Source organism: Mobula hypostoma, chromosome 1, assembly GCF_963921235.1.
Source record: "Mobula hypostoma chromosome 1, sMobHyp1.1, whole genome shotgun sequence".
Taxonomy (NCBI): Eukaryota; Metazoa; Chordata; class Chondrichthyes; order Myliobatiformes; family Myliobatidae; genus Mobula; species Mobula hypostoma.
The window spans coordinates 94,057,514-94,081,014 of record NC_086097.1 but is presented as its reverse complement, the minus strand read 5'-3'; the positions used below and the strand labels follow the sequence as shown (position 1 = coordinate 94,081,014).

Here is a 23,501-nt window from a genome sequence, read left to right as displayed (position 1 = left end):
GACCCTCACCTCTGGTCTCACTGTCTATTCAATCCAGTTGACCCCAGCCTGACCCTCACCTCCAGTCACACTGTCTATTCAGTCCAGATGGCCCGGCCTGACTCTCGCCTTCAGTCACACTGTCTATTCAGTCCAGATGGCCCGGCCTGACTCTCGCCTCTGGTCACATTGTCTATTGAATCCAGCTGCCCCTGGCCTGACCCTCACCTCCGGTGCTGACACCGTCTATTCAAAAACACAAAATAATCTGCAGATGCTGGGATCAAAGCAACACGCACAGCACGCTGGAGGAACTCAGCGGGTCGGACAGCATCACTGGTTTCCACTGATGCTGCCTGACCTGCTGAGTTCCTCCAGCGTGCTGTGAGTGTTCAATCCAGCTGGCCCCAGCCTGACCCTCACCTCCGGTCCTGACACCGTCTGTTCAATCCAGATGGCCCCGGCATTCAAACATCCAGTTTATCACTTGCAGGGCAGATTTTCCGAAGACACACTTGGATACTGCAACATCAGGCCTACTGATTGAGAGCACTTAACCACCACTAAAACTAACAAGTGGCTCAAACTGATTTCCAGAATGCTCTCTATGCACAAGGCAATCAAGGTCAAAGGGAGTCTTCTTAGTACAACACACATCCCAGTGAATAAAACAGAGAAAGGAATTTTACAGGCAGTCCCCGGATAGAGTTCTGTTCCTGAGAACTGTCTATAAGCCAATTCCTCCACAAGTCAGAAATGTTTGTTTTCTACAGTAACCCAGATCATATCACTCTACATGTACTTGCTATAATTCTTACATTTCAATTAATCACCCTTACACTATCCATAATCAGAATCAGATTTAATATTATGAGCATATGTTATGAAATTTGTTATGAGGCAGCAGTACATTGCAACACATAATAGTAAAAAATCTGTAAATTACAGTGCGCATATATCAACTGATCAACAGAAAAAGACCCTTTCATATCAAAGTGAAAACAGATCTTGACAAAGGATATGATAGGGTTTTTTAAGAGACTCCTGAACAAGTACATGGAGCTCAGAAAAACAGAGAGCTATGGGTAACCCTAGGTAATTTCTCAGGTAAGGACATGTTCAAACAGGGCCTGTATTGTGCTGTAGGTTTTCTATGATTCTATGGAAGTGTTCTAAGTTAATTACAAATATAAAACACAAAATAATTGATTGCGTTACTATTCACTCCCTTCAAGTCAGTACTTAGAAGATGTACCTTTGGCAGCAATTACAGTCTTGAGTCTGTGTGGATAGATCTCTATCTGCTTTGCAAACTTGGACACTGCAATTTTCCCCATTCTTCTTTACAAAACTGCTCAAGGTCTGCCAGATTGCACGGGGATCATGAATGAACAGCCCTTTTCAACGGCCACAAATTTTCAATTGGATTGAGGTCTGGACTCTGACTTGACCACTCCAGGACATTAACTTTTGTTGTTTTTAAGCCAATCCTGTGTAGCTTTGGCTGGAAAACAAATCTTCTCCCAAGTCGTAGTTCTCTTGCAGACTGCATCAGGTTTTCCTCCATGATTTCCCTGTATCTTGCTGTATTCATTTTACCCTCTACCTTCAGAAGCCTTCCAGTGCCTGCGGCAGTGAAGCCTCCCCTCAGCATGATGCAGCCACCATCATGCTTCATGGTAGGGATGGTGTGTTCTTAATGATGTGCAGTGTTTGGCTTATTCCAAATGTAGGTTTAGTCTGATGGCCAAAAGCTCAATTTTGGTTTCATCCAGCTGACTTCAAAGTCTCCTACATGACTTCTGGCAAACTCTAGCCGAAATTTCATGTAAGTTTTTTCCAACAGTGTCTTTCTCTTTGCCATTCTCCCATAAAGCTGCAACTGGTGAAGCACCAAGGCAACAGCTATTGTAGGCGCAGTCTCTCCCATCTCAGTCACTGAAGCCTGTAACTCCTCCAGAGTTGTCATGGGCCTGTTGGTGGCCTCCCTCAGTAGTCCCCCTCGTGCACAGTCACTCAGTTTTTGAGGATGGCCTGCTCCAGGCAGATTTACAGCTGTGTCATATTCTTTCCATTTCTCGACGACTGACTTAACTGTACTCCAAGGGATAGGCAGTGAATTGGAAATTTTCTTGTATCCATCTCCTGACTTCTACTTTTCAATAACCTTTTTATAGAGTTGCTTAGAGTTTCTTTTGTCTTCATGGTGTAGTTTTTACCAGGATATTGACTAACCAACAGCTGGACCTTCCAGACACAGGTGTATTTTTACTGCCATCAATTGAAACACCTTGACTGTACACAGGTCTCCAAAAACAGATCTCCATTTAACTAATTATGTGACTTCTAAAACCAACTGGCTGCACCAGTGATGATCTGGTGTGTCATATTAAAGGGGGTGAGTACTTATGCAATGAATTATTTTGTATTTTATATTTGTAATTAATTTAGATCACTTTGTAGAGAACTGTTTTCACTTTGACACGAGTCTTTTTCTATTGCTCAGTGAATAAAAAGCCAAATTAAATTCACTGTGATTCAACGTTGCAAAACAATGAAACATAATAACTTCTTGGGGGGGGGTGGAGAAGGGAGGGAGGGGGGGAAGGGAGGGTGTGTGTGTGTGTGTGTGTGTGTGTGTTTGTTTGTCTTTATGGATTCAATGTCCATTCAGAAATCTGATGCCAGAGGGAGAGAAACTATTCCTGAATAGGAGTGCCTCTCAGGGTGTCAGAGGAGTCGGCCGGTGTGCAGACCGTGTTGCTGCCTGCTACTCAAAGGAATTGGACACAAGTCAGGAGTGTAACTGTAGGTGATTGTCTTGGATGTTTCTCTTGCAATCACAAGCTATTGTTGGACATTGAAAATGTAAGATGCCACAAACCTGCTTCCATTGTTTGGTGGCGCGGCAGGCAACAGGGAAGTTGCATAGCATCGGATGTAGCGAGGACTAGGCCTCAAGCCGTGGGCTTGCCTGCTGCTGCAGTCCAGGTGAGGTGACATTAAAGGTGGTGCAGTGTGGTGTCCGTTGGGGGTTGGCCTCTCCTGTTGGCGCTGCCCTCCGGTGTTCAATCAGTGGAATAACAGGCTGGATTGCATGCACCTGCATACTGCTGGTAACTGTACCATCAATTTATGGGACATTTTGCTAGAGGGTCCTGGGCTATATAGTGTATATGTGTTGTTTTTTTTTTTAGCATGACTATGCTTTTTTGCTCACTATTTTGAATGTGCTGTGTATGTCTTGCACCTTGGCTATATTCATGCATGGTTGAATGATAATTAAAAGTGAATTTGAGTGTGTGTCTTTCGGCTCCTGTGCCTCTTCCCTGATGGTGGCAATGAGAAGAGGGCATGTCCTGGGTGATGGGGGTCTTTAAAGATGCCACCTATTTGACAAATTGCTCCTTGAAGGTGACCTGGATGCTAGGGAGGCTAGTGCCTGTGATGGAGCTGAGTTTATAACTCTTTGCAGCTTATTTCAATCCTCTACAATAGCCCCAAACCAGATGGTGATCCATTATTAAACTTGTGGGATGTGTACCATACATGCCATTAAGGAATGCCATGAAACATTTTATTACCAGCTTGAAAAAGCTTTAAAAGTCTATGGAGGAATTTGCATAAAGTCAGATTTACAGAAATCTGTTATTCCACTACATTAAGAATCTTGCTGAATCTTACCTGAAACTCTCCAATCTTCTTGCCAAAAGCCTCTCGAACATGTAAATAAGGAATGGCATTGTCCACAACTGCCTGCATGATGCTGCAAGTGAACCACAAGGAATTCACACCAAAATTAAAATTAAATTACAGAGCTGAGCCCAGATGTTCCTCTACAACTTCATTCCTTCCCAGATTTCAATATCATGGAACTCTGTTGCTTCAGTCCAGCTACGCTTCTAGAACCCACTAGCACAGCAAATCCAAACTATGGAACCTACACTGACTTCAGTATCCTTCTCATTTTCAAGGGGGGAAATGCCTTCAGCCTTGGCTTTTCACACCTCAATTAGAGATAGGAATGTATTCCAAACCAAAGAACTCTGTAACAAAATTTCTCATATCCATCAACCTTAGCTGTACGAGCAGCACTCTTACTGAACCTAAAGATTCTAGTTAAAGTTCCATCCTAGAGATTTATGGCACTAAGCCTATACAGTATTGTTAAATGAAAGTAATACAGTAGGAATGCTATAGAGGTGTAGCCTTTCAGACAAGGCAGTGAACTAGGGATTCCACTAGGTCAGGCGTTCGCAGACCCAGCAGTTAATAATAGGGGTCCATGGCATAAAAAAGGTTGGGAACACCTGATCTAGGTGTACGAGATCCTATAGAGTGACCAGAGGAACAGGTGGGGAGATCTAATGCCACCCATAACTAACATTTGTCCCAGGCAAAAAAGTTGATCTCTCTCTTTTAGCCTTTCAATGGTTTGCAAGATGATTGAAACACATTTTGAAACCAAGTTAATCAAAATACAATGGTCAAAAGAAAAGCTGCAGCAAGTCATTAGCAAAATCCATTTAGGAGCCCCAGTGCAGTTGATATTCAACTTGCTTCTGTAATTGAAGTTTGCAGACTTGGGCTCTAGCCATGGGCGTTTCAGGTCTGTATGACCAAGCAGACCGCTCAGAACCTCCACAGAATTTTAAAACAACATACAAGAGGCACAAGTTGCTTGTTCAAGCCCTCCATATCATCCACTTCTTACATTGTCCCAGTTATTCTTTTAACTCTATTAGTTTCAAAAATATTTCTCTCCGGATTGAACATACTGAACAGTTTAGGTGCCCACAACTCTGATAATCAACAATTCCGGCAAGATGGCAGTGCGACTGGTTGCAAAGGCTTCTACAGGGTCAACAAAAGGTGCTGCTGTTAAACTTAAATGTACATCTAATGATCGCAAGATCCCGTTAAGAACTGAAAGTACTACAGGTCTACACCATCAGCAAGTTACTCACTGGCGGAGATAACTGAAGGAGCTGCGCAACGTGTTTCTGCCCAAGTTGACGGAGGCTCACAGTCAAATAGCGAGTGGCCATCATGGTCGCATTTCTTGTGATCGCAAGACCCCTTTGGATATTGTTAATCTGGTAAGCCGCAAGCCTGATTCACTGATCTACTGGATGCGGTGGATGGCGGGGAAGTTCCCTGGTCCTCAGTCGTAGCAAGGACTAGGCTTGAAGCCACAGTGTCACCTGTCTGCAGCGCCCAGAGTGAGGGGGCAAAGCCCTTCCATTTCACCGGGAGCAGTGTGGCACGGTTCCAGGATGGAGTCGGAGCTGCCCTTCCACGGTTTCGCTCAGCACAAGGCAAGCTCTGTTGTGGTGAACTGCAGATTCTTAGCGGCACTCAATGGACTCAGGCCCCAAGCTGCAGGATTGCTTGCTTTCCAGCCACCGGAGGACAGGTGTCCAAGCCATCACACTCTGCTGGGGACGGTGTAGCACAATTGTGGTTACTGAAGACTGAAAATGAACTGAGGGCTCTGGACTATATACATATATTTTCATCTGGTTGTGTTTTTACTAATGTTCTATATGTGCTTGTATATGTGAGGACTGGGTCTCAAAGCCATGGATTCACCGAGCGGGAGTCAGGTGTCAGGGTAAGGTCTGGGCCTCAAAGCCACGGTGTCGTCTAACGGGCCTTGGGGGCAGTCGACAGATGAAATCAATGGGCTGAGAGGTCAGAACTATGTATACATGCATATTCTGTGTCGTAATTTTACTGATATTCTTTGTGGGTTTAACTTGTTTGCAACAAGCTGTGGCATCAGGACTCTTATTTCACGATTGTGATCTTGTATGCATTTACTGTGTGTGACTGCTGGTAATGTGTCTTTGCACCTTGACCCCATAGTAACGCTGTCTCGTTTGGCTATATTTATTTATATATGGCTAAATGACAATTATACTTGAATTGAATTCATATTCACAAGTGAAGAAATTGATCAATTCTAAAAAGCTGACCCTCACTGCGATTTGCTTTAACTCTCTGGTTCTGGAGTGCCGGTCAACATTAATGTCTTTTCAGGATCAACCCAATCAAGTCCTTTAAATGAAATCATCTCTCAATTTTCTGAATTTCTCTAGTTTAATCTCACTGCATCCACTCCACTCCCTCCCAGACACAAGTCCAGTTAACATTTGTTGCATTCCTTATGGGAATACATCAAGTTAAGAGGTTAATACTATGAAAAGTAATGTTCTTGCTAATGTCCTGTATAATTGTAGTAAGATTTACTTAATCGTGCACACCAATCTCCTAATTTGATTTTCTAGTTGCTGTTCCTGTAGTTTTCAATGACTCATATTACAAGGACATCCACACCCTCTGGTTACCAATTTTCTTAGTTTATGAAGTCATACAGCATGAAAACAGGGCTTTTGGCCCATGATTTAACTTTCCAACGCACGGAAACCCCCAGAGGTAACGCACAGTCATAAGGAGGATATGCAAACTCCACAAAAACAGCACTCGAGGCTGGAACTAAACTTGGGTTGCAGGAGCTGTGAGACAACAACTCTACCAGTTGTATTGCTGTGCTGCCCACATTCCCTTCTGTAAAAGAACAATCCTATCTTGCTATTCTTCCTAACAGAAGTGGATAATTTGAATTCCCTAAATAGTATTCCATTTGTCATGTACTTGCCCACTCAGTTACTTCACGAATCCTTTGCAGATTTTTAACATCCTCCTCATAGCTGGCATTCCCACTGGCTGTGCATCAGCAGAAAGCTGGATCAAATACATTCCATGCTCTTACTCAAGCCACTGATTCAGATTGTGGCATCTGAGCCGGTAATAACTAGTCAATCTGGAATGGTCCTGTATTTTACACCCTATACCTTTGGCTCTGACCAATTCTACTTTGCCCTAGACAACCAGCATGCATTACTGCACATCAGTGGAATCCAGGCTTACATCGGAATTCACCGCCTCCCAAGTCACTGCCTTTAAATACCAGAAAGTAAAAGCGCCACCCTGCTGTTGGCATGATTCTATTGTTGTATTGTTAACAGAGCAATGAGAATTGACTGCACTTTGGTGAGACAGTGCCTAGGAATCTGAATGGGTGGGACTTTGGTTTAATGTTTTACCTGAAAGATGGCTCCTCCAACAGGAATGCCTTAGTAATATACTTGAATTTCAGTCTATATTGTGCCCACAAGTTCACTAGGATTTAATCTCTCCCTATTTCAAATGAACTAACCATCTGTGGCCTCCTGTCCTGTGGTAAGGAACCCTAATTGTATACTTGAGGGATAGCACCTCATCTTCCATCTGGATAAGCCTTCAAGATAACAGCAAAGTCAACAACTGTAGAGTTACACTTGCACAGTGCATCAGAACTGGTCAGTAGGTCATCCATCTCTAATACTGATTCAGTTTTACCCTCCCCACTATTATAGCCTGACTTGTTGGACATTTCCTGTAGCTCTGCATTGCATAGCTTTTACAAGTTCCTTTGTGTTCTCTGTAACAAACCCCAATAACCTATTAACCAGACAGCTTTATCAACAGCTTATCCCAATGGTAAACCAGCTTCACCCTATTAGAGGTATTCCTTTTGTCAGATCCATCCATGCCCCGGCTAATTTGAGTTCTGTCCTTCCCAAGATAGGATCTTTAGCCTGAGAGGTTAGCTCTGTTTCTAATTCCATGTGCTGAGTGTTTCCTTCATTTTCTGTATTTTTGTGTTAGTAAATAAACACTTTTTGAGGGAGCATTTTAGTCATTCTACTGCACCAAGAGGCTAAAGCCAATTGCAATGCAATTCCAGTAGAAAGATGTAATTACATATAAATAACTTTCATGACCTGGAGTTCTCCCGGAACACTATCAGGTACTCTCGAAAGACAGTGACTGCTGAATTATTGGCTGAAGAATAAATAGTGAACTGGGGAGCAGCAAAAACTCCTGTTCTTTTTGAGATTGCGCCAAAGAATACGCTATGGCCACAAAAGAGACTGTAGCTGCTGTAAATTCAGCAACACACACAAAATGCTGAAAGAACCCAGCGTATCAGGCATCATCTATAGAGGGAATGTCGATGTTTTGGGCTGAAAGCCTTCATCAGGATTCTTAGAAACAGGCAGTGTAGGAGAGGGAACCTATGAGCTGGAGACTGTAAAAGGAAGATGTTGGATGTGATAAATAAGAACATAAGAACATAAGAAATAGGAGCAGGAGTAGACCATCCGGCCCATTGAGCCTGCCCCGCCATTCAATAAGATCATGGCTGATCTGTCTGTAAACTCAGCTCCATCAACCTGCCTTTTCCCCATAAACCCTAATTCCCTTACTATGTAAAAACCTATCTAACTGTATCTTAAATATATTTAGTGATGAAACCTCAACTGCTTCCCTGGGCAGAGAATTCCACAGATTCACCACTCTCTGGGAAAAACAGTTTCTCCTCATCCCCGTCCTAAATCTTCTCCCCTGAATCTTGGGGCAATGTCCCCTAATTCTAGTCTGATGAGGTCGGTGATGGTATGGGAGACAGTGCACTGACGCTTCTTAGTTGGGTCCTGATTCAGAAGTAAGAGGTATCTGAAAGCTGCCATCTGGCTCTAGCAAGGTAGAGATCAGGTCATCAAACCGCAACAGCACCTCGCTTGTCTCTACGTTTGACAGTGAGGTTGGGATTAGTGTCAAGAGTGGAGAGTGAGATTAGAACAGGGGAGTGGTAAAGTCAAGATAGTTAATATCCCCTCACTGTGAAAGCAGTCAGAAGGCCGGAGTGTGGCGTCGAGGAGGAGGAGGGCCTTCGGCAGGTGAAGGGGTCATCTGTGGGGCTTGGGGAATTCTTACCAATGTACTAGTCCAGGAGGTGGAGGCGACAGAAATAAAGCTCAGCATCGTGGCGTGGCAGAGCTTGTTGAGAAGTAGCTACAAAGGGACAAAGGCAAGGTCCCTGTTAAGGACAAAATGTTTGGCCTCAGAGAGGGAGAGGTCTGAGGGAATAAAGATATGACAGGGATTGGAGATGACCTCAGGAGAGGGGCAGGGTTGGAGGGATCAAGGAAGGTAGAGGGCTGGAGCGTATTGAGAAAACAGGGTGGGAAGAAGGGGGCCCAGAGGAGTAAAAGGGGGATGAGGGGTGGGTGGGAAGTGTGGAGCAATAAAAGTAGCAGTAGGCTACTGGTAGCATGAGAGGTCTTAGTCTGGAGGCATCTGGGGCCAAAATCAGAATTAGGCAGTAGGGGCTACAACTCAGAGGCAGGTGAGATTCTGACCCTTCATGTAAGTAAAGAAGGAGAAGAACTGGCAGCTGAAGGCATTGATCTGACGCAGGACGAAATGCCAAAGAGGTCCATGGCAGGTGGTGGAGAGTGAGTTGAGGGTGGTGCATAGAATCTGGCAGGAGAACGGGAGGGAGAACTGGAGGGAGAACCAGTCAAAGAAACACATCTACTTGGGCTCTTCACTGGGGCCTGGAAATAGAACTGGAAGCCGTGTGATGCAAGATGACAGCAGAGACAAGTGGCTAGGAAGGACACATAGCTGTGGAAGCAAAATCTGGGAGAACACATGGTTGAAAAGCCAGAGTGCAGTACAGACCACAGAGAGGGGAGCAGTGAAAGAGGGAAGAGGATCTCACAAGACTCCCAAAGAGAGGAGGAAAACTTTGTAAGTTTATGCATATCTCAAAGAGACTTAGCAGAGGAGCAGCAGCTAGGAGACGCAAGAGAATGCAGATGCTGGAAACCTGGAGCAACACACACAAAATGCTTGAGGAACTCAACAAGTCAGGCAGCATCTATGAAAGGAAATGAACAGTTGACTGTTCAAGGAACTCAATTTAATAGTCCTGGTGAAGGGTCTCAACCAGAAACATAAACTGTTCACTTACCTCCTGCCAGACTCAAGTTCCTCCAGCATTTTATGAATAATCGTTCACATCCCTTTGAGAAGCAGATGGTGTTTTGGTGTAATACATTATCTGAAAAATGGCATCCGACAGCAGTTCCTTAGTACCATTCTGGAATTTCAGCCTCGATGACAGTTCTCTACCATTTCAGAGCAAACTGAGCAACAAGTGACACCACATGCACTGATAAGAAAAGTCTTTGCTGATGTGTTTTTACATTCAAATTGCCTGGCAACACTCTTTGCTAGGCTTGCACTGCATAGCCAAGCACACACAGACTGCTGATTAGAGGGGTGCAGACAGCCATTGAACTTCAGCCCAGACAGAATCTGTTCTTTGTAGAGATTAGCAGGGAAAACTGGGGTAAAGTAGAGGAGATGGGAAGCACTGGTTACTTTCAACACAGTGATCATGTTGCCTGCAGTCAACAGAGCTTTGTTCATTCTGGGATTAATGAAATAGAGTATCATACGGTAGCCCTATCTTTATGTTCTCAAAATCCGAGAGCAAACAGAAGAGGAACATAGCTCTGCAGGTAGTCTTGAGTGCCCCACAGACCCAGCAACCCGAATCAATGTTGACCCTTAGGTGCTGTCTGTGCGGACACTGCACCTTCTCCCCACTCAACATACAAATTAAGTGTATTATCAAAGTACATATATGTCACAATGTACAAACCTGACATTTACTTTCTTGCGGACATTCACAGTAAATACAAGAAACATAATAGAATCAATGAAAGACCACACCCAACAGGATGGACAATCAATATGCAAAACACAAACTGTGCAAATACAAAAAGAAGGAATAAAAGAAATTATAAGCCATATTGTTAAGAAGTTGAGATGAAGAATCCTTGAAAGTGAGCCCATAGGTTGTGGGAACAGTTTCGTGACGGGGCGAGTGAAGATCAGTGAAGTTATCTCCTTTAGTTCAAGGACCTGATAGTTGAGTAGTAACTGTTCCTGAGCCTGGTGGTGTGAGTCCTGAGGCTCCACTACATTCTCCCTGATGGCAGCACTGAGAAGAGAACACGTCCTGGATAGTGGGGGTCCTTGATGATGGATGCTGCTTTCCTGTGACAACGCTCCGCATACAGTAGACATGCATAATGGCGGGGAGGGCTTTACCCATGATGGAAAGGGCTGAATCCACTAACTTTTGAAGGTTTTTACGTTCAAGAGTAGTGGCGTTTCCATACCTGGCTGTGATGCAACCAATCAATATACTCGCTGCTACACACAATATACTCTGCAGATGCTGGGGTCAAAGCAACACTCACAACACGCTGGAGGAACTCAGCAGGTCGGGCAGCATCCGTGGAAACAAACAGTCATTTCAGGCCGGAACCCTTCATCAGGGGTTCCGGCCCGAAACGTTGACTGATCATTTCCACGGATGCTGCCCGACCTGCTGAGTTCCTCCAGTGTGTTGTGACTCTCTGCTACACCTCTATAGAAGTTTGTCAAAGTTTTAGATGATATGCTGTATCTTCATAAACTCCTAAAGACAGTAGAGGAGCTGTTGTGCTTTCTTTGTAATGACATGTGGCGTAAGTCAGGCACTGGGTTTCCTTTCAGATCCCAAAGGCACACTGGTTGGTCAGCTAATTGGCAACTGTAAATTATCTGCAATTTAGCTCAGTGAAGAATTTGGGACAGTTACCAGGCACATATGATAGAACAGGTTGGGGACTGGGAGTGATGGGAATAAGCATAACCTCAATGGGTTAAACAATATCCTATATCATAAAGAAAGATAAATACAGATACCAGAATAGTAAATTTGACCTGAATTGCCAATGGCAGTACAGAACATACTTGTATTCAAACACTATTTTAATTTAAAACGTCAATTATGGTCCCTAACAGATGAGTTATACAATCTTTTTTTTCTTTCTTCTTTTTTAAAATTTTATTTTTATTTGGATAAGGAATTCACAAGTATCATGTACTTTTTTCACACGTATAACCTTTTCCATTTTTTTATATGTATAAAACCATAATTATTTATACCTTCTTAAGTACACATTGAGATGATATAAAAGGAAATTAGACACTTAAATAGATAATTATGTACAGTGGTAATTCTAATCTATTAGGCTAAGTAATGGTATTAGTTGTTAAGAAAAATAGTAATAATAGTTTCCATATATCTCTTCTGGACCATTTCTACTGGTCCAAAATATTGTATGTAAGCCTATGTAACAACCATTGTAGGTGTTTATATCCCAACTTGTTCATGCTTGCTCCTGCCCCCAGACGTAATTATCCAATCCCTATGTACTTATTTACTTAATTTTATCATTTTTTATCCCTTTCCCAAATCTTTTCCTTTACTTGTATTAATTCTCTATTTTCCAAAAGAAAACAAAAACAGTAAACTTTTAGACTAGGGGTGCTTACGTTAGCAATATTACTGTGTTGATGAGAAGAGCAGTATAAATCATTAGGAGAGTCATCTAAAGTCTGCTCGCATTGGGGTTATATCTTCAATCCATTTATTCCAGATTTGATAAAATTTTTCTTTTTGAATTCTGAGGGAGTAAGTCAACTTTTTCATTTTGAATATTTCCAAGATAATTTCGTGGCAATCTTCTAATGTAGGTGGTATTGGATTTAGCCACTTTCTAGTGATTGATTTCTTACTTGCCGCTAAGAGGGACTGCAACAACTTTATATCTTCCTTCTGTTCAAGAAACAATACATGCTCCAAATAGAGCGTCTCAAAGTTCAGAGGTATCTGGGACCTAAGTACCTTAACTAATGTTCTATGAATACCTTCCCAATATAGACTTAATTTAGGGCAATCCCAGAAAATATGAAAATGATTTGCCTCCTTGGAGCCACACCTTCTCCAACACGTCACGTTTGTATCTTTATATTTTTCCTGATATGGGGTCTTGAAGTATCTTATAATATTTTTCCAACAATGTTCTCTCCAAGTCAAAGAATTAGTCGAGGACCATTGAAAGCTGCATATTTTCCCCCAAGCCTCCTCTGAAAGTACCAACCCCACTTCTTTCTCCCACTTCTCTTTAATATACAATGTGTTTACATTTTTAGCGTGGGAGAGTGCATTATATAATCAAGAAACTGATTTACTAGGTATTGAACTGCAAGCCGAATTCAGAATCTTGAAAAATTCTAATTCTACTGTTGATAGGTCTGTATATCTACAACTCTGGTTAACATAGTTTCGTACTTGAAGGTACCTAAATAAGTCATTGGGTTCTAGGTCATGTTTGTCCTGCAGGATTTGGAAACTTTGTAATACTCTTAACTATAAATGAGAGGTAGGTTGTAAGACCTTTCTTTATCCATAGTTCAAATCTTTTATCTCCTCTGTTGGGAAGGAATTCGGTATCATATGCACACCATCTGAAGAGTTTTAACATGTTATTAATTCCACACAAATTAACCACCTTCTGCTATACTTTTAATGTAAGATTTATCCAACTGTTTTTAAATTTTTCCAATTGGGCCATCAATCCTTTGTCAGCTATTGAGGCCTGTACAGGAAAACTGTCAACTAATCCAAATTCTATTTCCTTCCATCTAGCCTTATATTCCCTATTACATCAATCTAACAGAGGGGTTATCTGTGAGGCATAAAAATAATTTCTCAGGCAAGGAAGAACCATACCTCCTCCTTCCTCCCCTAACTGTAAGGTGTTATATCGAATTCTAGGTTTCTTTCCTTGCCAAATGAAGCGGGAAATCCATTTGTCCCATTCCCTGAATTGATTATCATCCACCTGCACAGGTAAAGTACGGAAAAGATACAGTAACCGTGGAAGAATATTCATTTTTATATATTTATCTTTGAATTTAAACTTAAAAAGGGGATAAGATTCCATCTATGCATATCTGCTTTTATCTCTGAGATTAGTGGCCCATAATTTACCAGTGACAGCGTTGAAAGGTCCTTCGGCAGGGTTATTCCTAAACATTTTAATGATTTAGCTTCCCACTTAAGATTGTATGTATCCTGCAATTTTTTGGATGGTGTATAATTTAGGGACATAACCTGCGTTTTCTTTACATTTATTTTATAACCTGATATTTTCCCAAAGTCATCCAACAGTGTAAACAATCCTATAAATGATTTTTCTGGTTCACTCAGATAGACCAAAACATCATCTGTGAATAACGCCACTTTCTGTTCAATCCCTGCCACCTTAGGATACCTTTTACAATTTTGCTCTGTCTTATTAGTTGGGCAAGCGGTTCAATATATAGCGCAAAAAGGAGAGGAGAAATTGGGCATCCCTGTCTAGTGCCTCTCTCTAAAATGAAGGAGTCAGAGAGGTCCCCATTTATCTTAATTCGGGCTGTAGGGCTGTCATATAGAGTCTGAATTACTTTAATAAACTTTTCTTGAAAGCCGAATCTTCTTAACACTCTGTATAGGAATGCCTAACTAACCGAATCAAAAGCTTTCTCAGCGTCTAATCCTACTACCATTGTCTCTGTCTCGTTCTTATTAACCTGTTTTAATATGTGTAGAGTTCTCCTTATGTTGTCCTGTGTTTGTCTTTGTTGAATAAATCCAGTCTGGTCTAAATGGATGAGGCCAGGTAAAAGCTTTTCCAATCTGCGTGCTAATATAGATGTATATAGTTTGTAATCTAAATTAAGAACACTAATTGGCCGATAATTGCCACATTCTAGTTTATCTTTACCCTCTTTAGGAATAACTGAAATAATCGCTTCTCTCCAGGAAGGTGCAGTTTCTCCTCTCTGTAAAATCCAATTAAAGGTGTTAAGTAGTAAAGGGGCTAACTGTGACTTCAGCGATTTGTACCACTCTGAGGTAAACCCATCAGAACCCGGGGACTTTCCAGCCTTTAACCTGGAGATGGCCACGTTCAGTTCTTTGGCAGTTACTGGTTCTAATAAACTTTCATTTTGTAAATCTGTAAGTTTAGGAAGATCTAAAGAATTCAATAAACTGTCTATACAGGGCTCACTGGGGGCCCGGGGTTGGGAGTACAGCTCTCGATAATGTTTCAAAACTCTCTTGAATTTTCCCTATTGTACTCTCCACAAGCTTTGTCTTTGGATTCTTTATTTTATGAATTGCATTGTCTGCTTGTTGTTTTCGTAATTTATATGCTAATAATCTAGCTGATTTACCTCCTACTTCATAATTCTTTTGTATCAGGTAAAGAAAAGTTCTTTGAGTTTCCAATGTATAAATATCGTCAATTTCACTTTGCAATTTCCTAATTTGCTGTTTTAGATTTGAATTACTTTTGTTGCTATCTACAACTTGAAGTTGTTTTAATTTTCCTTGAAGGTCTGCTAATTTTTGTGCATTGATTTTTTTCATGTGAGTGGTAATGGAAATAATTTTCCCTCTCAGTACAGCTTTCAATGTATCCCATAAGATCACTGGTGATGTTTCTCCCGTGTCATTAAGGTCTAGGTATTCTTTGATTTCTCCCCTTAATCTCTCCATTACTTTCGGGTTATTGAGTATATGTGAATTTAACCTCCATAGTGTTTTCCTCATTTTCCTTTCCAGGATTAGAGACATAGAGACTGGGCTATGATCCAACAGATCAGTTGTTGCAATATTACAGTTTTTTATCCTGAGTCTATCTGTATTAAAGATAAAGAAATAGTCTATCCTTGAATAGGCTGAATGAGGGAAAGAGTAATGTGTATAATCTTTACTAGTGGGGTGTAATTCCCTCCACACATCTATAATTCCCAACTCCTCCATCAATAAATTCATCTTCCGAGTCAGAGGTTTATTCTGAGTAACTATTCTTGAAGAATCTAATACAGGATTTAATCTAATATTAAAATCCCCTCCACAAATTACTACCCCTTGAGAACTGACCATTAGGTCAAAAATGTGTCTATAAAATGACCATTCACAACCTGGAGGAGCATAAACATTCAGCAATGTTATTTCTGTACCTTCTATTCTTCCTGTAATTTTTACAAATCGTCCATCTTTGTCTTTAGTCTCTGAAATATGTTCATAATTAAGAGTAGTTGATATTAAAGTAGCTACCCCTCTTTTGTGGCTCAATTTATATGATGAATAAAATACATGCTTAAAGCCCATTCTTTTTAATTTTTCATGCTCAGATTGGCTCATATGTGTTTCCTGGAGGAAAGCTATTTGTGCTCTCTCTTTTTTCAACTTAGACATAATCTTATTTCTTTTAATTGGATTCAAAACCCCATTAACATTATAAGAAATTATTTTTACCAATTTAGTTTGCATTTTTCTCTCGTAGAAAAAAAAACTCTCCTTTTCTAACCAAACAGTAAGCAATCCCTTCTCAACAGTAAACCAAAACATATAACCACACCCTAGACATTTTTGAACGTATAACATTTGAAAATTTTTCCTGACTTCCCACAGTAAGGCCTGAGCACCGACCCGCCTCAGTTCAGAGGGATAACCTCTATCTTCACCCTGTGTTAGAGGGCCCTCAGCAGTTTCAATAATCATAGAGAATTTTCTCCTATTTATGTCTCAACCATATTGCTATCATTCAAGTTATTCCGTCTAGTTTATTTTCAGTTACTAGTTTTCATTTTACCTTTAAGTCCGATTTACTCTTTTCAGTCATTTCTCTTAATTAATCTGTATTCTCTGTATATTCGCGTCTGAATATTTGCAGCTTTTCCTTGTAGTTTGACACTCTGGTTCGTGTGGAGCGCCCTCGCCACACTGGCTTCCACGACTTCTGCCGAATCCTCTCCAGTAGTGACTCCGGTTGGGTGATAATTTTCATAGGTAGTCCCCGGTCCGCCAGGTCCGACGTTGCCTCCTCCGCCGTAGCGTAAGTTTTTGTCCTTTCGTCGTAGAAGACTCTCAGCCGAGCTGGATACAGGGTCTGAAATCTGATGTTGTTTTCCTTCAGGATCCTCCGTGTTTCCGCATATTCCTTCCGTCTGGCAAGGTTCCCCGGTGCGTAGTCGTGGTCTAAACTGATTTTACAGTTGCTCCACATGAAACCTTTCTTTTGCCATGCCCGTTTAAGCACCTCTTCCTTTGTTCTGTAACTGAGAAATTTGACCAGAAGCGATGTGGGCTGGGCGCCTTCCGGAGGCTGTGCTGCCAACGTGCGGTGAGCCCTTTCTATCTGTAGGTCTTTTGCGGCCGGTATATCAAGGTTCTCTCTAAGCAGCTTCTCCACAAAGGGAATCATCAACCCGGGTTTACCTTCAGTTCCTTCGGGAACTTCGTAGATCCTCACATTTTCCCTTCTCGAGCGGCTTTCTTGGTCTATTAGCTTCCACCGGAGCTGCTCTTGCAGCTTTAGTATTTCTGCTACCACTTCCTCTGTTTTGTAGCTTCTCTTCAATTCCAACAATCCTCGCTTCAGCTTCATCTATCCGCGAGTTAGTTTTTACTATTTCTCCTTTAATATCTTCCAGCTGTTTGCTGTTATCTTGTCGGAACTCGCGAATCTCTCCGAGAATCAAAGACAGAGTCACCGATTCTCCCTCATTCTCTCCGTCCTGGCTTGCCGTGGGGGAGTAGGCCCGTCGCCTTGCTGCGTCTCCTTGTGTTTATCAGCCTTTGGAGCGGACTTTTTAATCTTGTTCTTAGACATCATCCTTGCCCCTTTTATTAATATAGTTATGCAATATTATTTGTCTAAATTCGATTTTGGGGCAGTTTACCTTCTTTTTTGTTGCGAGACCTTTTCCTTACACCGCCATTCCCTTGATGACCCGGAAGTCCTGTGTTATACAATCTATGGGAACAGACAGAAGTAATTCCTTACCCTAAAGGGCCAGCAGCCAACACCAGCCGTTCCAAGTCCAGACCACTCATCAGAACATACACACCTTTGTTCAACTCTCCCAGGATGTTGGTGGCTGAAACCATAAAATAATAACAGACGTCAGAATCAGAATCAAGTTTAGTATCACCAGCATGTGTCGTGAAATTTGTTAACTTTGTTAGAGATATTGATCGTGTGGATAGTCAGAGGCTTTTTCCTCGGGCTGAAATGGCTAACACGAGAGGGCAGAGTTTTAAGGTGCTTGGAAGTAGGTACAGAGGAGATGTCAGGGGCAAGTTTTTTTATGCATAGAATGGTGAGTGCGTGGAATGGGCTGCCGGTGACATTGGTGGAGGCAGATACGATAGGGTCTTTTAAGGGACTCCTGAATAGGCACATGGAGCTTAGAAAGATAGAGGGCTATGGGTAACCCTAGGTAATTTCTAAAGTAAGTACATGTTCGGCACAGCATTGTGGGCCGAAGGGCCTGTATTGTGCTGTGGGTTTTCTATGAAATTCTATAACTTAGCAGCAGCAGTTCAATACAACACATAATATAGAAGAAAAAAAATAAGTAAATCAATTACAGTATATGTATATTGAATAGATTAAAAACCAAAAATAATATATATTAAAAAAGTGAGGTCGTGTTCATGGGTTCAATGTCCATTTAGGAATCAGATGGCAGAGGGGCAAAAGCTGTTCCTGAATCACTGAGTGTGTGCATTAGGCTTCTGTACCTCCTATCTGATGATAACAGTAAGAAAAAGGCATGCCCTGGGTGCTGGGGTCCTTAATAATGGACGCTGCCTTTCTGAGACACCGTTCCTTAAAGATGTCCTGGGTACTTTGTAGGCTAGTACTCAAAATGGAGCTGACTAAATTTATGACCCTCTGAAGGTTCTTTTGTTCCTGTACCATAGCTCCTCCATACCAGACAGTGATGCAGCCTGTCAGAATGCTCTCCATGGTACATCTATAGAAGCTTTTGAGCGTATTTGTCGACATACCAAATATCTTCAAACTCCTAATGAAGCATAGTCCTGCCTTCTTTGTAGCTGCATCTGTATATAGGGACCAGGTTAGGTCCTCAGACATCTTGATACCCAGAAACTTGAAACTGCACACTCTCTCCACTTCTGATCCCTCTATGAGGATTGGTATGTGTTCCTTCATCTTACCCTTCCTGAGATCAACTATCAGCTCTTCTGTCTTACTGATGGGGGTTGAGTGCAAGGTTGTTGCTGCGAAACCTCTCCACTAGTTGGCACATTTCACTCCTGTACGCCCTCGTCTCCATCTGAGATTCTACCCACAACGGTTGTATTGTCAGCAAATTTATGGATGGTATTTGAGCTATGCCTAGCCACACAGTCGTGGGTACAGAGAGAGTAGAGCAGTGGGCTAAGTACACACCCCTGAGGTGCACCAGTGTTGATCATCAGCAAGGAGGAGATGTTATCACCAATCCGCACAGATTGTGGTCTTCCGGTTAGGAGTCAAGGATCCAATTGAAGAAGGAGGTACAGAGGCCCAGGTTCTGTAACTTCTCAATCAGGATTGTGGGAATGATGGTATTAAATGCTGAGCTATAGTCAATGAACAGCATCCTGACATGGGTGTTTGTGTTGTCCGGGTGGCCTACAGCCATGTGAAGAGCCATTGAGATTGCGTCTGCCGTTGACCTATTGTAGCATTGGCAAATTGCAGTGGGTCCAGGTCCTTGCTGAGGCAGGAGTTCAGTCTAGTTATGACCAATCGCTCAAAGCATTTCATCACTATAGATGTGAGTGTTACTGGGCGATAGTCATTAAGGCAGCTCACATTATTCTTCTTCGGGACTGGTATAATTGTTGCCTTTTTGAAGCTTCCGTCCGTAGCAGTGAGAGGTTGAAAATGTCCTGGAGTACTCCCGCCAGTTGGTTGGCACAAGTTTTCACAGACTTACCAGGTACTCCATCGGGACCTTCCACCTTGTGAGGGTTCACCCTCTTTAAAGACAGCCTAATATTGGCCTCCAAGACAGAGATCCCAGGGTCACTAGGTGCAGCAGGAATCTTCTGCACCTTTCAAAGCAGGCATAGAAGACATTGAGTGTTCCTGGATCTGAACCTACAACCTAATTTACTTACGGCAATATTTGGGATTATCCCATCGAAACCAGGAAATATTCCTATTTCTGCTCAACATATGATAGCCTTTTCAACTTTATTGGCTAGGACAGCCACTTTACTGAAGTGGAAGGATTCTAATCCACCTACTGTCTTTTATTGGCTTTCCTCCATTATGTCCTGTTTAAGTTTAGAGAAAATAAATCGGACATTTGATACATCCCTTAAATTTGAGCAAATATGGCAACCTTTTATTCAATATTTTCATTTAATTTGATTTATTACTCTTCCAATTTTTTTTTGTTTTTTTTCTCTCGAAGTTTTAGATTTGATCAGAAAGTCTTTTTGTTTTGGTCGTATCCTCAACATGGACTGCCCAGTCCCTTTTCTTTGCTATAGTATAGTGGGGGTCTTTTCCCCCTTCATTTAAAATACAAAGTTTTTTCTTTCCTCTTCATGAATCAATAAGAGGAGAATTGCTATTTTGTTTTTTAGTATATATTATATAATAGCTTAACACTATGTAAGATTTTGATAATGTTTATTTCAATCTCTGTTTGCATTGTTATTGATATGTATATATTTGAGACAATTCTCCTCTTGTTTGTACTTATGTTCCTTTTATAACAATAAAAAGATTAATAAAGGAAAGAAAAGAAAGAAGACATTGAGTGAAGCATCACTGCCATTCATGCTATTGGGTTTCGCTTTGTAGGAAGTAAATGTCTTGCAAACCCTGCCAGTGTTCCTGTGCATCCGATGTCGCCTCCAACACTGTTCGAAATTGTCTCTTCGCCCTTGAAGTAACCCTCCGCAAGTCATACCTGGTTTTCTGGTACAGACCTGGATCTCCAGACTTGATTGCCACAGACCTGGCCTTCAGCAGATGACGTACCTCCTGGTTCATTCATTGATTTTGGTTTGGGAATGTATGGCAAGTCTTTGTAGGCACACACTCATCCACACAGGTTTTAATGAAGTCAGTAACAACTGCAACACACTCATCCATACTCGAAGATGAATCCCTGAATCCAGTTCATCGATTCAAAGCAGTCCTTTAAGTGCTCCCGTGCTTCCCTTGTCCATACTTTCTTGGTCCTCACTACTAGTGCTGCAGTCCTCAGTTTCTGACTATACTCAGGGAGTAGAAGCACAGCCAGGCGATCCAACTTCCTGAAGTGAGGGCGTGGAATAGCACAGTAGGCTTTCTTGATGGTGATGTAACAATGGTCCAGTTGTTTCTCCTAGTATTGCAAGTGATCTGTTGATGGTAATTGTTTAATGATTTTTTTCAGACTGGCCTGGTTAAAATCCCCCAAAACGATGGTGAAGGTGTCAGGATTTGCTAACATCAGGCACCTAACAACAGCACACATTTAAAAAGTAGACTTTTGTCCATACAGATGCTATATACTAATAAAAGGCCTCCACTCTTCAGTAGGAACTCTCAATGCAAACTCACAGCCAGGGCGATGAACCTAATCATTCTCAGATCAGCGTGTTGAATGTCACAGATTACAAGGCCACTGATTAGCTCTGATACCTAGCCAAATTCTCAAAAGATGATTTATGCAAAGTGGACTTAATCACAAATGTCTGATCCAAAAAAAGTCGAGGCTGAATCTGTATTTTTAATAACATGCTATGCAAACACTGAATGGGCTCACTCACACATATCTGTTTCATTAATTATATTCAACAGACAGCTTTACCCTTAGTCAATACTATTTTCATTGACTAGGGAGGTGGTGGTAGGCAGTGACTGCCATTTTAAGGTTCAATTGTTTGCCATAAAACAGGATGAAGGCTCATGAAACAGGCTCTTGTAATGTTCTTAAGATTCGTTTTCTTCTGTCATACAACCAAGGAGGATGTTCAGCCCATTTTATCTCTGCTAGCTTTCTGGAAGTATCTAATTATTCTCTCCCACCTACCAGCCCAGTGCTACTCTACAATTTTTCCAATTGCATATCCAATTCCGTTTCAAAAATAAATTATTGAAATTACTTCCAGCACCCTTTCACGCTTCTAGATCACACAACAATTAAGTTCAAATAGAGGAACAATTTAATACCTGGCACTTTGCAGTCCTCAAAGATTAGCTCGCATGTGTTGGAGCCTCTCATTCCTAATTTATCGAGTTTTTGAGCTGTACTGAATCCAGGCATATCCTTAAAGACAAACAAGAAGCATAGTCCACCAAAAACAGGTAATTGATTTGAGGTTAACGCCATATTGCCTGCCTTGTTCTTAGAGCTGATCCACCTCCCCACTATGGCTACACAGACCTCAGCTCATCATGCATCATCAATACTTTCTGCTGCCATCTTCTTCAGAAAGGAAACATTACAACAAAACAAGCCCATTCCACCTTACATCTCTCTCTGTGGTGGCTAGAATCCTCTAAGAAATTTCAAACATACTCAAAATATAAGCTAGGGGATAGCAAGTCTCCAAAATGTGTACGAGGATCATACCAGCAAATAATGAAGTTATAAATTTTGGCTGCTTGGGAAGATTAGGGAGAGAAGGCAGGAGAATGGGGTTGAGAGAGATAATATACATTATCAGCCATGATCGAATGGCAGAGCAGACTTGATGGGCCAAATAGCCTAATTCTGCTCCCAAATCTAATGGTCTAAAATTCTCCAAGACACACTGGAATAAAGACAAAATGAGGAGAAGCTGGTGAGAACAATTAGCCTTGCTGTAATTGGTTTGACCATCTGTCAGCTATGAAAGGATGTGGACAAAATCCCCCATGTACTCATCTCACAATAGTCCAAAGTCACACTGGCTACATGACTTGGAATGGATTTTTCCACTGGTACCCACTTTGAGATGTCTGGCCTTTTGGGGAGTGAGGCAAAGGTGATAGAATATTAAGCCAATTGAGACAATCGAAAAGTTCATAAAAGTAAAACACCTGTCATGCTTGTTGCATCTGTTGCATTAAAAGTCATTTGGATAGCCCCAACTCCTCAAATGAAGCAGCTTATGTTATTAGATCTTTATACAGGGGAGGGAGGGGCACTGTGTGAACAAGTAGGTTTTAAAGGCCGAGAACCACGGCTCTATCCCATTCCAACACACAGGATGCAGAGCAGGGACATGCATGGTGAACAAGCAACAAGACCAAGAGCTTTCGAGCCAGCCTGCCTTGTTACACCACTAGAAATGGAAAGATAATTCAGTGGAAGCAACAATGCTGGAACCACAGAACAACACCGTGATGGTGTCTTTCTGGATAAGCGTACAGAAGGATGTTCATTACCAGGTTTCTCCTGTAACTAGTTACTTTCTTCCTCCAAATTTATCTTTCCACATTCACTCTAAACCTACTCAATATACAATTTACAATTTCCACTTCAGAACTTAAACCTTTGGCAATTTGTCAGTCACGCTGCAAATCTATTCTAGACTGATGCTTGCTAAACCTCCCTGTAAATTTCCCTTCAGAAAAAAACCTCTTGTCCCTACAGCATAGAAGAAATAAGGAATCTATTATCAAGAAAGCACTGACAGGGAACTCATTCCTTAGGCCAAAGGGTTCTCTATATATTTTTTTTCAAGCTGCCAAGCTCTCAGCTACACGGAATTGGAGAAAATGGGAGGAATGGGAATGGGGGGGGGTGGTGAGAGGCTCTGGTCCTGCCATAATGTCCACAAAGTGATGCTTGAGTACCAGTTGAAATCCAAGGTCCTTGAACAGGGATTCCACGTTACTGGGCCCAAATATGGAATCTACCTGGTTCAACTACTTGTC

At 41.8% G+C, this 23,501-nt stretch overlaps 1 protein-coding gene across 1 annotated transcript in view; it reads right to left on the bottom strand.

Moving 5' to 3' along the window:
• The window catches only part of ivd (isovaleryl-CoA dehydrogenase), a 141,111-nt gene that overhangs the window by 16,374 nt on the left and 101,236 nt on the right, over nt 1-23,501 (bottom strand). The window contains exons 7-9 of the mRNA XM_063052909.1: nt 21,810-21,906; nt 17,625-17,718; nt 3,664-3,745 (exon numbers count right to left, since the gene is read on the bottom strand). Coding sequence (XP_062908979.1) covers nt 3,664-3,745; nt 17,625-17,718; nt 21,810-21,906 — 273 coding nt within the window. The remainder of the gene's footprint in view (nt 1-3,663; nt 3,746-17,624; nt 17,719-21,809; nt 21,907-23,501) is intronic.